At 35.8% G+C, this 14,548-nt stretch overlaps 1 protein-coding gene across 2 annotated transcripts in view; it reads right to left on the bottom strand.

The window, feature by feature from the left end:
• Positions 1-14,548, bottom strand: part of LOC139701288 (protein Fe65 homolog) — a 30,811-nt gene that overhangs the window by 2,197 nt on the left and 14,066 nt on the right. Inside the window, exons 6-9 of one of the 2 annotated variants that reach the window (XM_071599767.1) lie at positions 12,322-12,485; positions 10,366-10,467; positions 7,784-7,992; positions 4,378-4,557 (exon numbers count right to left, since the gene is read on the bottom strand). In XM_071599767.1, the coding sequence (XP_071455868.1) occupies positions 4,378-4,557; positions 7,784-7,992; positions 10,366-10,467; positions 12,322-12,485 (655 nt within the window). Of the gene's footprint in view, positions 1-4,377; positions 4,558-7,783; positions 7,993-10,365; positions 10,471-12,321; positions 12,486-14,548 lie in introns of both variants that reach the window. The other variant, XM_071599766.1, reaches the window with a different exon arrangement.

Genomic DNA, 14,548 nt, shown 5'->3' on the forward strand with positions numbered 1-14,548 from the left:
CCAGGTGACTCGGGAAGATATCAGCTAGATTATATCCTGGTTAGACACAGGTTTAGGAACAGTGTGATAAATTCCCACAGCTTCCCGGGAGCGGATGCGGACTCAGACCACAATTTAGTTGTTATGAAATGTAGCGTACGTTTTAAAAAGATAAGGCAGGGGCGGCGAGTTAGAAAATGGAATGTAGAAGCATTAAATGGGTTGAAAAGAAAGGAATACAAACAGGCGGTAGAGAAAATCATGGAGGACGGTAAAGAGCTAAGTACTATTGAAGAAAAATGGGAATGTATCAAAAAAGGGTTGTCTAAAGCGGCAAAAGACACTATTGGAACCGTTAACGCTAAAAGGACTCGTAAACCATGGATCACGGATGAGATGATTACAAAAATGGATGAGCGGCGAAAATGGAAGAATATAAATACAGAATTAGGCAAAATGAAGTACAAAGAATTGAACAATAAATTGAGGCGGGCAACAAATAAAGCAAAGGAAGCATGGTGGAAGACGCAGTGCGAGAATATGGAAAGTCTGCTGAGGAAGGGGGAAATCGGTGCGCTTTACAGCATAGTTAAATCGTTATCGGGAAGTAAGAAAGGGAGATCAACGATAGCAGTTAGAGATAAGGCCGGTAAGGTAATAGTTGACGCAGGAAAGATCCAAGAGAGATGGAAGGAATATGTAGAAGACCTGTATAGTAAAGAGCTTAGACCAACAAAGTTAGACATTGAAAAGGAACATGACGTAGAGGAAGATAGCTTAGGTCCAGGCATACTAGACAATGAGATAGAAAGGGCATTAAGGGAGATGAAACTAAATAAGGCCGTGGGGGTAGATATCATTCCCGTGGAACTTTTGAAATGCTTGGGAAAATGTGGGAGGAAGAGGCTATATGGGCTGATCCGTAGTATTTATGAGGAGGGAATCTGGCCGGAAGACTTTGTGAGATCAGTTTTAGTTCCTATTCCGAAAAAGGTAAAGGCCACGTCATGTGAGGACTATAGGACAATTAGTTTGATATCCCACGCAGCTAAGGTTGTTCTCAGGATCATAAACAAAAGGATAGAGAGTAGGGCAAATGATTACTTAGGGGATGATCAGTTTGGGTTTAGGAAGGGGAGAGGTACGCGTGATGCCATTGCAGTAATGAGATTATTAATCGAGAGGAATATAGAACACAACCAGGAGGTATTTGCCTGTTTCGTAGATTTCGAAAAAGCGTTTGATAGAGTAAATTGGGAAAAACTAATGAGTATATTGCAGAAAATAGGAATAGATTGGAGGGAAAGGAGGCTAATCCGCAACCTGTACATGTCTCAGACTGCTCAGGTGAGGGTGGGAAACGGGGAGTCAGGATGGGCAGTGTTAGGAAGGGGTGTAAGGCAGGGTTGCCCATTATCACCGTTGCTGTTCAACCTGTACGCAGAAGAAATGATCAAAGAGGCATGGGAAGAACTCGAGGTAGGAATGAAAGTGGGCGGGGAATTCGTAAAATCAGTTAGGTTTGCTGATGACCAAGCTTTAGTTTGTCAGTCAGCCAAGGGGCTGCAAGCATTGCTTAGTGAATTGGAAATTCAGTGCGACAGGTATGGGATGAGAATCAATATTAATAAAACAAAGGTTATGCGATTTTCTAGAAAGAAAAAGGCCAAGCTTAACATTAAAATAGGAGGGCAAAAGCTAGAGCAGGTAGAACAGTTTACGTATCTCGGTAGTGTTTTGGACCAACACGGTCAAAGTAGTAGGGACGTAAGGAGAAGAATTGCGCTAGGCAAAGAGGCTTTCACAAGGAGGAGGGAGTTGATGACAGGGACTTTGAGTAAGGATGTTAAGAAAAGACTCGTAAAAACTTTGATATGGAGCGTAGCTATGTACGGAGCGGAAACGTGGTCATTGAAGCAGGAGGATAGACGTAGATTGGAGGCTTTTGAAATGTGGGTGTGGAGAAGAATGGAGAAGGTGAAATGGACAGAGAAGAAAACAAATGAGGAAGTACTTGGTATGGTGGGCGAAGAGAGGGGTTTGTTGGGAGCAATCCTATGGAGGCAGGAAAAGTGGATGAAGGGGGTGTTGACCGGCAGTGGGATGTTGAAGACTGTGATAGAGGGTAGAATGTTGGGCAAAAGAGGAAAGGGAAGGAACAGGATAGGGTTGTTGGACGGGATGAAGGGAGGAAGGAAGTACTCAGAGATGAAGAGGGACCTGATATAGAGTAGGATGATTGATTTTGTGTTTTGTTGGGAGTAGTAAAATGTTTGTTTGGTAGTTGTGTCAGTCCAAAAACCTACCTTAACCGGTAGATTACTTTAAAAAAAAAAAAAAAATATACACACACACACACACACATATATATATATATATATATATATATATATATATATATACAAACACATATACACACACACACACACACACATATATATATATATATATATACACATATATTTTTATATTAAATAAATAAATATATATATTTAACGTCCCACCTGACGGGCAGGGTACTCACTCTCAAGGTGCCCTCCACAAAGCACCTCAAATAGGGATCGAGATACCACTGAAAAATATTCAACGCCACCAGAATTTAAGCCCCGGTCGTCTGAGTGGGAGGCCAGTATGATAGCCACCGCACCATCCCAATCCCCCATTGCTTTTTGTTTATGTATTTGAGAAGCAACCTCTTAACATCATTGAGAATAATTAACCGTTGCATAGATACTCTTAACACTCTATTTAAAGCATTTATCTTTTTTAGTCTTATCCATGTCCTTGAAGAAAAGGCCAATCATTGATGTCAACTGATTCTTTATATGTGCAACAGATAGGCCGTACTCACACCTTGTTCATGATTTTCAATTCGTTTACTTTTTATTTCTACTGTTATTTTTATTCTCTTATGGTTTTTTTCTCACCGATTTTTCTTCGGGGTCAATTTTAAAACTATGCACAAAATATTATTACACTTAGTATAAAAGTATCACTAATAATAGGGCTGAACACAAGTTTGGAAATATGTGCGATCACTAGTGACACTAAAATGCTAATGGAACGAGTGATGAACACCAACTGAAGTAGCAGGCGTGCAATAATTGAGATAAATTCTCCTCTCCTCATCACTTGTTATGCGAAAAGAAACTCGTTAAGCAAGTCATTTTTGGGACTAATATATTTGCTCATTATTTGCATTACTCATTGCGTAAGGTGCTTGCTAAGCAAGGTTCCATATTATATACGTAATATTTATATTGATAACATTCAGGATAGACTGCAATGCTTCTAAGTCTTCCCTAGAAAACTCTTAACATCATAATATCCTATTCAATAATTAATTACAATTCAACTCTGCATACTTCCTTTCTCGTGCGTGGGGTTTGCAGTGGGGTGGGGAGTTGGGTCTTTCCGTGAATAATGACCTGAAACACAAAATGGACAAAGGAAGGAGATTGGACGAGTGGGAATAGCTGGAAATCAGAGGGAATTTGAAAAAGGTTCATTAGGTCAACGATTTATTATTTGAATACCTCTCCCAAATCCTGGAAGCATTCCTTTCCTTCACGGAAAGACCTGATTGACCTTCCCTCCCCCCCTCCCCACTGTGAACCCCACTAATTGCCTTCCCTGGTGCTTAACGGCCGTCCCCTCATTCCCATCACTGCCGATCATGACCTCTCCTCTTTCCCCTCTCCTCTCCTTCCCCCCCCCATTCCCCTCTCTCACCCACCCCTTCCCTCACAAGAATGGTATATAAATGGATAGCAACTTGAGTAATTTGTACCCGATGGTGATGCCTAAGCGTTGACACTAGTAGTGCCAAAATAAAGAACAGTGGAAAAATACTTTGTATTCTTCATTTAATTACTAAGAATGATATTGATATTGACTATTTATCCATACAAAATTTATTCATGAACAGATTTTACCTTTAGTAGGCAGATTTTTAGGAATTGTAAACGTATATATACTTTGCAAATATGTACAAAATTATATAATATAAAAATGCTTTTCTCAAAGATCCATTCATTAACATCATGAAGACATTGGAATAACATTAGATATTTAATTTAAAATACATTCTAAATTAAGAAATTAAGTAATTCTTTGCTTGGGGATAAACAAAGGTAGGACTGGGATGAAAATTCAGTTCTTTGAGAACCCTGAACCCCATCAGCACATGAACAATGAGCAAAAGAAGTCCCTCCTCCGGTCCCAAATATCCAACTCCAGGAACAATGATTCCACACTCCATGAAATAACCCAAAATACACATTTCATGAAAATAAGACACCATAGCTCAAGAACAAACTTCAATTCAAAAGCTTTTGCATTGCAATATCAACTAAAAATTACTCTTTTGAATTTCTTTTAAAATCTAATTCAACTTACCTTGCAGGCAGCTTCAACTGTTTTGCACAGAGCACCTGAGGAAGGCTCACAGTGAAATATGTGAGCAATGAAGAGGTCCTGTGCTGTGTGCATTATGAAACCACACTGCTTAACATTACGGCCAATGCCTAAGAATGAGAGGTACCGCACTCGGCATTCTGCTATGAGTTTATTATCGTCCTGCAAAAAAAATATTTATGTGGTCAACTTTTATAATTCCATACAGAAGGTGATAACAAATACTATCATACGATAATGCTATGCTAAAATATAAACGATCATTTAAAATAGGGGTTAATCCTCAAATTAATCACTGATATTAAAAATGAGATGTTTTCCTCTCAATAAACTTCACTGCCTTCAATAAATCCATATTTTACCTCAACTTTCAAAAAACAGTGATGCTGCAATTTTGCTTTTCAACCTAAAGAGATACTAATAATTAACCATGTTAAATAGGTGGGACTGACTGGTATACTAATTCATTAGCTAACATGCGGAAGTATCATGAAAATTGGAGTATTTCCTGTCAACCTATAGAGTATTTTGATGGCTTCGTCATTTGAGTACAAATGGTTCATTTTTTCAACATTCATAAGTAGTACAATATAAAATTCCACTCTGGAATGGACAATGGGATGAGGAACATGTCCCCTAAATAAAAATTTGGACATCTGATCAATAAGATTATCAGGAAATATTTAGACGATTCCACAGAGTTAAGTAATTGCTTAAGTAATTGCAAGGAAGGACACATAGTATAACTTCATCCTATAAGGTGCTAGCTGATTTTCCAGGAAAAATACTCATTATTATGTATTACAATGCGATTGTCTAAGCATAAATATCATCCACCTTGACCAGGATTTGAACCTGGATCTCTCGATGTTCGGTAGAGTGCTTTAGCCAGTTAAGCTATCAAGGCGTCCTCTTAAACTCTGAAGAAAAAATCTGGCTTTAATGCGCATTAGTGGATGACTACATTGAAAAGTTACTGCTGTGGCATCTTCCGCAGCTTCTTGGAATTTAGTATTATTTATATAAATAATATATTTTTTCTCACATCAGGCAAAGACAATGGCTATCTTTATAACACATTTTGATACTGACACTGCTTTGAACCAGTAGTAAGCAACAGAGTTTTAATATGTCCTAGACAGTACTACCTAATTAAATTCTAAAATTAATCACACCTGTATATGATGCACTCTGTTTAGTTTCATCACACATGTGATGCTGCTGTGAAACTTATACCTATTGGGCTATTGGGAATGTTACCCCTCTGCTAACACATCATAATGATCACAATAAAATTGGGAGTCTACAGGCACTAAACCTTCAGTAGTAAGAGAGTGTCGTTCAATGTGTAATATTTAGAGTGCATATCTGCTTTTACACAATGACACTAAGCGTTGCATGAAGAGTTAAAATTGGAAAAATCTCAAGGGATCTAAACAGAGAAGATTATCATACAACATTGAACTTAAACTTGAAGTCATGAATTGAGACTATCATCACGTAATTTGAAAAGTGTGGAATTAGCACTACACTAGATGGAAGTGAAGATGACATTATGTACGAGGAAGGTGACATCTCCAGTGAAAATAACTACATATATGATTTTAGCGGCAGTGATGACAGATTTCTGCGATTCTGCAGTGCATGAACATTGATATAGCTGCTAGGTTTTTTTTTATTGCAACAATACCATTTTCTTTGTATAAAATATTAACATTCAAATACAAAGAATGCCCAGAAAATAAAATACGCTTGTATTTCTTGCTGTGGCAACACTGCAATCATAGTTTGATGCATGTGCGACAGTTGCTCTTAATTCAAGGAGAAGAAGATGATGCCATTTTGAGATCGCTGTTTGTTGTTTACGCTTTATAATGCTTCGTTAGAATGGCAAATTTAATGGAAAATCCCACTGCTAATGAGATTAAATGTGATTTGTTTCCTGAGTGCAAAGAACACTAAACCAATGAAGATTCGTCAACATATTTGCGAGGTTTACAGAGAGAATGTAATTAGTGATTCAATGACAAGGAGATAGTTGCGACAGTTCATTTAAGGATGTGATCAGGTGCACAATGGCGAACATATTGGGCATCAATATTTGGTTGAAGATTAATTGGCTCGCACAGTTGAAGAAGTCACGAAGGAAAACTGTACGTTTATAATATCTGACCTTTATACGACATATTCACGAATTTCAAGATCAATTCTTCATGAAATTATAGTTTATGAAAAATTGAATTTTCTAAAACTGTGTGCTTGCTGGCTGCCAAACAGAACAATACAAGAAACAGCATCAGGGCAGTGCACTTAACTTTTTCATATGTTACAACCAAGATGGTGATGATTTTCTAAGCAAGATAGCAACTGGGTTTGAGACTTGGGTCACTTATGAAACCCTTGAATCGAAATGACAATCAATGGAATGGAGGCACACTTTGTCACCAGGAAAACTTGACATGACATGACAACTCTTACAGAACTTTGTCTCGAGCCAGTTTGATCGCCCTCTGTAAAGCTCTGACCTTGCCCCCTAGCAACTTCCATCTCTATTAGCACCTGAAAACGTTGCTTGGCGGTAAAAAAAACATCAATGAAGAATTTAAAGAACATAATACCGCATAGCTGACAACACAGGCAGCAATGTTTTATGAAGAAGGCACACAAAAACTTGTACCATGCTATGACAAGTGGCTTCAAATTAGTAAGAGCTATGCAGAAAAATTTGCAGTTTTTTTTGCAACAAATAGCTTTCATGTGTCTGTGCTCAATTTTTTTAAATTAATTATTAATTAATTGGAACTAACTTTCTGGACCTACGAAGAATTCTGCATGTCCGGGTTTTCACCGCGTTGTTGTTTGAAGCCGACAACAGTTTCGCCGAATCTGAGTCCCTCATCTTCGACCTGAAGACGCCGGATGAAACTTCGGCGAAACTGTTGTCGGCTTCAAACAACAACGCGGTGAAAACCCGGACATGCAGAATTCTTCAAGCCACCGCCGCGAAAATCTACGCAGCCATATATTTCTGGACCTACTTTGATCTTTTCAGTCCGATCTAAGTATTTTCTGTTAATTCCGACTTAAAAAATCACAGTGTATTTAACAGGCCAGGGAATATGATAAAAGTATTCATATTTCAAACTAAATCCAAAATAAAATTATTTTCACTGTTTTGCAACAAAATGTGTTTCAGTTTGTGATGAGTCCTTTAACTTCAGATATAATCTTTTCCCATCCGAATTTAATTTTCTCCTATCATTGCGCTGATCTAATATTCTGTGACTTCTTTCCATACCTTTTCAACGTGCCTATGTAAATATTCCATTACTGACAAGTACTACCTCTTCTGAAAGTTAAAACGACAAAACTATTACCATAGACTTACCGATGGGTCTAAGATTGAGATCATAGAAGGAGCAACAGCTACATTGACATGACGCCAAAGGTCAGGTGAAGGAAGAGTCTCTTTCATTAGGTCAATGGCATCATTTAGCACATCCATCCCTGTGGCAGATGATACTTGAGTCTGTCCCAAGTACTGTGCCCTAAGAACCTTCTTGGGCTCTTCCATGGGCGTAGGGAATGACTGAGCAGCTGGAAAAATGAAAATAATATAAAAATTATTTATTATCTAAACCAACATAAAATAGGAGAGAGATTCAAAATACGAACTCATAACCAATGATTATAACTCTGAGAAGATGTCAGTTAATTTATTAGCCATAATTTTAAAGACATTAAAGTCATTTAAATCACAGGCAGGGATGTGGAAAACTATTGTATTGCTGAACTATTTTACTCAATAAAAATCCTTGAACTAATTAATACATACAGAAGTAGTAGTAGTTTTGAGGGGAGGCGACCGACAGCTGAGGTCATTTGCGCCATAGGGGATGGATAGGAAAGGATGAAGGGTGGAGAGAAACCCGGCGTCGGCATTAGCCTACTCTTTACGAAAGGCGCCAAGGGGTCCGCAGTTTAACGTCCCATCCGACGGACGGCGTACTCACTCAAAGTGCCCTCCACAAAGCACCTCAAGTAGGGATCGAGCATACAGAAGTATGGACTCAAAATGCCAACAGGCATTGTTCGGTTTCTTCTCTAAGTATCCTGAATACAACTGCTGTTGTTTTCGAATAAAGTTTCCCTTCTAAGTACTTTATCACAATTAAAAAAAAATTGAAATCACATGAAAATCCCTCAAAAGGACTTTTCCTTTGCTTTGGAACACTGTTCAATAGCCACTGTGTAAATGTCTCAAAAAATAATTATTATAATAGATGTCTTCTTTAGAGAGACCATATCTTTTAGTTTTTGTCTAATCTCTGAAAATAGAATGATAAATGTATATACTAATAAATGATTATATTATAATAAATGTTCCTATTGCTGAATAAAAAAACAACAGATGTCTATATCTTTCCTATAGACAATTAAAACAAGTAGCGATTAGAACAATTATGCTTGGTCTCCAACTCTATAATTCATGCTATTAACAGTCACTGAATGAATCAAAACTGAAAGGTAAATTCGGCCTCAATGATAATTGTTTCTTTTGCTACTATGGATAGTATGGTTTCTTTTGCTACCATGCAAACGACTACTTCATTTTCATTTATTTCACTCCGATACATTAGGGAGATTATGTTTAAATTCTTTGCAAGTTTTTAAGATTTTCTCAAGTGCTGAAAAAAGTGGTTTTATCCATAGAGATCAGCTCTCAGGTCAAGCACACACTAAAGATATAGCAAAAAGGGGACCCAAACAGAGTTTTTCAAATATTTCAATCCTAATATAACACATTTCCCCATTAACACTTATTCCAGTACACACTAAATGAGTGTTTTTTTATACAGATGCAGGTAACAGGGAATTCTGTTTTTTTTTATCTTTAATACTCATTGATTTCATGTACATTATTATTCCTATGAATTTGTATATATGTTAATGCACCCATAAATGCAATTAAATCTTAGAGAAGCCCATACAATTATGTATGGTTCTATGGCAAATAAAATCTATCTATCTATCTATCAGATGTATCAGTTATATGTACACGTATATGTACATATGTTATACATACATGATCTGCTTAACAGTTGCAAAAGATAAACTTTATGGTTTTAGCGTTCACTCCATGGAAGGTGTACGTAGACATTAGGATAGCAAGGAACAATGTAATCTTCCATAGAGTTTTTATTGGTATCGGGATTTTCACTGTTATATGACATCATGATAATAGGATATGCACATCTGGACATTGTATGCTGACACCACAGCAGATTCTGTAAGGCATTATCTATCTACAAAATTTTTAAGCGATACTTCAGTTGAAACTTTGAACAGAAAAGGTCAGTATGCGTCAGTTAATCTTATTGCCAACAGCCTACTAACTGAAAAACTTTCTGATCTGAATGTTTGACCTAAAAGTGCTGCACTTAATTGCTTTAGTTTTCCTAAAAACAGAAAGACTACTTCCCAAACGATTCTACATTGATTAAATGCAAGTCTAATATCCAGTAAAGCACGTCAAGTGCTGCTGAACATCAAATTGCATTAAAAAATTATTTGTCTAATCATTCATCGCTTTTTCTAAAGTGAATAATATGTAAATATGATTACTACATACGATGTATCCTATACTGGATCTAAGTACCACAATCCTTAGATGAAAATAAAGATTATAATTATTATTATTCATACTTTATGATGCTGTAACGTAGTGAAAGACTTTATACCATTAAAACTTCAGGAGAAAAATATGTTGCTAGTTCCTATGCTATGGTAATTACAAAAATTATGGTAATTGCTTTTCTGGTATTTCCTTAAATTAATGAAGTTTTTTTCATCAACAAATGGTATGTCAATCACAAAAGAAGAACTAAAATGCAAATGAAACATTCTTCCATACATAAACAAGTTTCAGGAGTGTAATGGGTAAAACACAAGGAGAAGCTTCATACTTACTGACGAGAGTTTGGCCATTTCTATGATGGAACCGACGGTGCTCTGTGGGCAAATTTGTGGGACGAGTTGCAAGCCCAGATCTGCCTCCAACACCGGCACCCCCTACTGGCATTCAAAACAGGTAATGAATGTAATAAATGCCAAACATAGATTCATTCAATCATTCAAAATACAATAATGAAATCAATTTAAATACGTAACTGCTTGATCAGACCATTTAGACAAGTTTTCAGCTTTAAACAACTTAATCAGCATTATAAATGGTTTGTCCAGAAAAGAAAGGGAGTACTTTTTGTTGGATGGAGGGTGGAGATGAAATCCTTTCTCATTATCTTTTACAACTCAAATGGAATTGTTCACAAGGATTTGGTTTCACCACTCAGATAGACAGTAAATACAGAATTTCACCAGTAAATACAGTAAACTATTGATCATCTGTGAGCAAATTATCCATTTTGTGGATAAATCATGCTATTCTCTTCCCACTACTTTGAAATTGCAATAAAATTACAATCTAAAAGATGATTAAACACTTCAAAAATTTGATTGCCTTTTTTTTAAAAGAATACACAAGTTTTAAACACCTAGTTTTAAATTTAAAAAAATAAAAAGTTGTCAATGGTATTCAATGGTTTGATTTGATCATTTTGTTTTACCATCTGAATTTTTTCATTATCGTTTTGGTCGCATTCAATAGCTCTAAGAATTCCATATTTTCCTTTAAGACAGGCAAATGCATAGTTTTACTATGCAACAAATAAGTCATTCACAATCTATGCGGCATTATTTTAATCTGTATCACATAATGAATTTTAATCTTTAACTGGCATTCCTTTGCCAATATCCGTTTTTCACCAGCCGTTTGTTTTACCAAGCTACATGGTTGGTTTAGTTTTCTGAGGAAAATATGTTCTGCTCATATTCACTTGATAATAGATCTGTGATCTTGTGAAACTATGATTCTTCCCTTCATAAAAATCTCTGAAAAATTGAAATTAATTGTTCTTTTTATTGCTAAAAATGCTAATTAATCACATGGGATGAAATGGGCTAGTTACCATATATATTTTTTTATATAATTACCATATTTTCCATCTATTTCGGTTATCTCTGTTTTAAGATTCTCCCTGCTTCTTCATGCATTCATTAACATGGATAATCAAGAGTTTACTGAACCAGAACACTTGAGGTAAAGTATTGTGTGAATCTGCTGACGGAATACACATTTGGATTCTGTATCATGACAACATACTGAGCTACTCATTGCTGAGGGAGTTATGGCGATGAACAATACAATAATGCTATCCCATCTCCCCTATAACATCAACTTGACCCCATCAGATTTCTTTAAGCTTCACTGGCTCAAATCCAGCCTGAAAGGATATCATTTTGGATCTTGATGAGAGATTTCTTTGAAAGAGATCTCAGATCAAGACATTGTGTCAATGCCAAGAAAACTTGCTCAAGAACTTAAACCAGTGTATTGATGCTTAAGGATGCTATTTTTTTCTCGAGAGCATGGGCAAAGTTATCGTCAATAAAATGGTTTTTTTGCAGAATTAGTCCCATAGTAGTATTTAGGGGAGGCGACTGACAGCTTAGGTCATTTGTGCCATTAGGGACAGACAGGAAAGGATGAAGGAATGAGAGAAACCCGGCGTCGGCATTAGCCTACTCTTTATGAAGGGCGCCAAGGGGTCCACAGCATAACGTCCCATCCAACGGACGGCGTACTCACTCAAAGTGCCCTCCACAAAGCACCTCAAGTAGGGATTGAGAATCCACTGAAAAATACTCAACACCGCCTGGATTTGAACCCAGGCACTCTCAGTGGGAAGCCAGTACGATAGCCCCCGCACCATATAGATCCCATGAGTCTCATTATTTCCAAACAAACCTTACATCATAAGGAAATAAAATGAAAAATTAGCCTCTTAGAACAAAAGCAATACTAACTGTCAATAGGTTTGGCCAAACTTTGCTGGAGACTTCGCTCTATCATTATCTTTTTGCAAATGTCTCTCAGTGTGTTTGCAATTGTCCTCGCTGGAATGTCGCACCTGAACACATGGCACATGTGCTTACGTGTTGTCCTATCCCTGGCCACGTATGCGAAATCCCTGAAAAATAAATGACACACTTTATTCATACATTCATTAACTCTGCATTGCAAAAAATCCCACTTAAGGGAGCTTAGAGTTAAACAAGTAATTCCACCATTACAATCTTGATCATGCACAAATTAAAGCTGAATTTGAAGTGAGATGGCAGACAGGACACATCAGACAAACAGCAATAATTTACACTCAAATGTTTTTCTTTTGAAAAAAATATAACATGCCAAATTCAAAATTAAAACACCAACCGACAAATATGGGAATTGATGGAATTAGTTGGTTTAAATACACTAGACACTTTTGAGATAACTTAAAGACACTAATGAAACTCATTGTATGTATGTACAATAAAACTTCATTATTTCTAAAAAACAAAAGGAGTGAAAAAATATTGAACTTTGGAATATCAAGGACTTGATATGAACAAGCTAAAAAAAATATCTTCCAGTTTCATATTGGGCCATTGAAATTATAAAACCATTTTATTTGTTCATTGAAACAGTAGGTGAAACTTACGTGGCAAAATTTAGGAAGGCAACAAAGACATTTGCTGTTGTGAGAATTGGTTACAAAAATATGAATATGAAAGTCCATCAGTGAGGATGAATCTGTAAACTGTGAAGTTCTGCACACTGGCTTAAGCCAACTCATTGAATGGAGCAAAAGCAGATGATATTTATATTATATCCTTCATCCACATTCACTTCAATAAGAGAGCATCAAGTAAACTTTTCTGCAAGACACTAGTCTACTCGTTGAATGCTTTGTATTTCATCTGATATTATTCAATGCTGACAGCCAGAGCAGCGAAAAGAAGTGATTTTTTTCAGGAAATATGGAGTGTGTTTTTTGGGAAATTAATACCAGGAATGCAATGTCTTCATAACATATGAGTATAACATGCATTTGCATTAGGTAAAAACAGTATGCAATTTCAAAAATTTTCAAAATGAATGATATTTTTATGAGTCAGATAATGGCTTTGGATTTCACAGCATATAAATATTGATGAAAATGATGCAAAGGTCTATGAGTTTGATTGGGGATTGCGGTAAGCATAGAATTATATGATACTTTGAATTAACTGGGATCAAAATAAGGAAATTTTATTGTACATACATAGATGAATGCATGAAAGTATAGTCATAGGAGTAGGTCCAATATATACATAAATAGGAATAAAAATTCATAGATTAGCAATCAATATTTTCATAATGAGACTTTGATATCTGAATTAATATTATGTTAAGAATTACATTTCTATTATTTACTTCTCATGGAATCAATTAAGGCAAAGATAGAATTACAATTTTGTAATAGCAGTCGCAGTACCTCTAATAAGGAAGTTTTCCTGATATTGTAGGAAGTATGATTCACATTGAGGCATTATGACATTCAATAATGATCAAAGAGAATAAAACAGTTATTTAAAGTCAAAATATGGCACATTTTAAGTACGTACTCACGATAAAATAAATCATTAAATTATGCACACCACCATATTTTTTAAATTAGTCTCAATTCTTAATTGTGACACATTTCCGACTAAAATTTTTAAAAAATATATGAAATTTCAAAATTATATTTGAGAAAAGAAATGCAGTTCAATTTTATGCAACAAAAAAATAATAATTTTTTAAAATTTGGAATTTTAAGAAAATGTACCCTTATGAAAAGCATATGTCTGATGGTAAACGAATACATACAAGGCACATCATATGATATACAGGAGAAATATTGGTGCAATACATGGCATTACTAATAACATTTCCCCTCCCAATGAATTTTAACGTACATCACACTAATGCATATATACCCATGCATAAACGTGCTCCAGCAACAGATATTACTCAATAATAATTAAATAAAAACCAATATGTACATTATTAAAGTAATCCAACTGCATACCTGTTCAATAAAATTAATTATGATCTAAGATTCATTTCATTCCTCAATTTAGTCAGTTAAATACAAGCAGACTGACATTTTTTCACAAAATATGCAATACCATGATAAATTCAAAAATTGCATGATAACTACGTTAGACGTGCCATTTTCAGATGAAT

Source organism: Hetaerina americana, unplaced genomic scaffold, assembly GCF_022747635.1.
Source record: "Hetaerina americana unplaced genomic scaffold, ioHetAmer1.1.p SCAF_1117, whole genome shotgun sequence".
Taxonomy (NCBI): domain Eukaryota; kingdom Metazoa; phylum Arthropoda; class Insecta; order Odonata; family Calopterygidae; genus Hetaerina; species Hetaerina americana.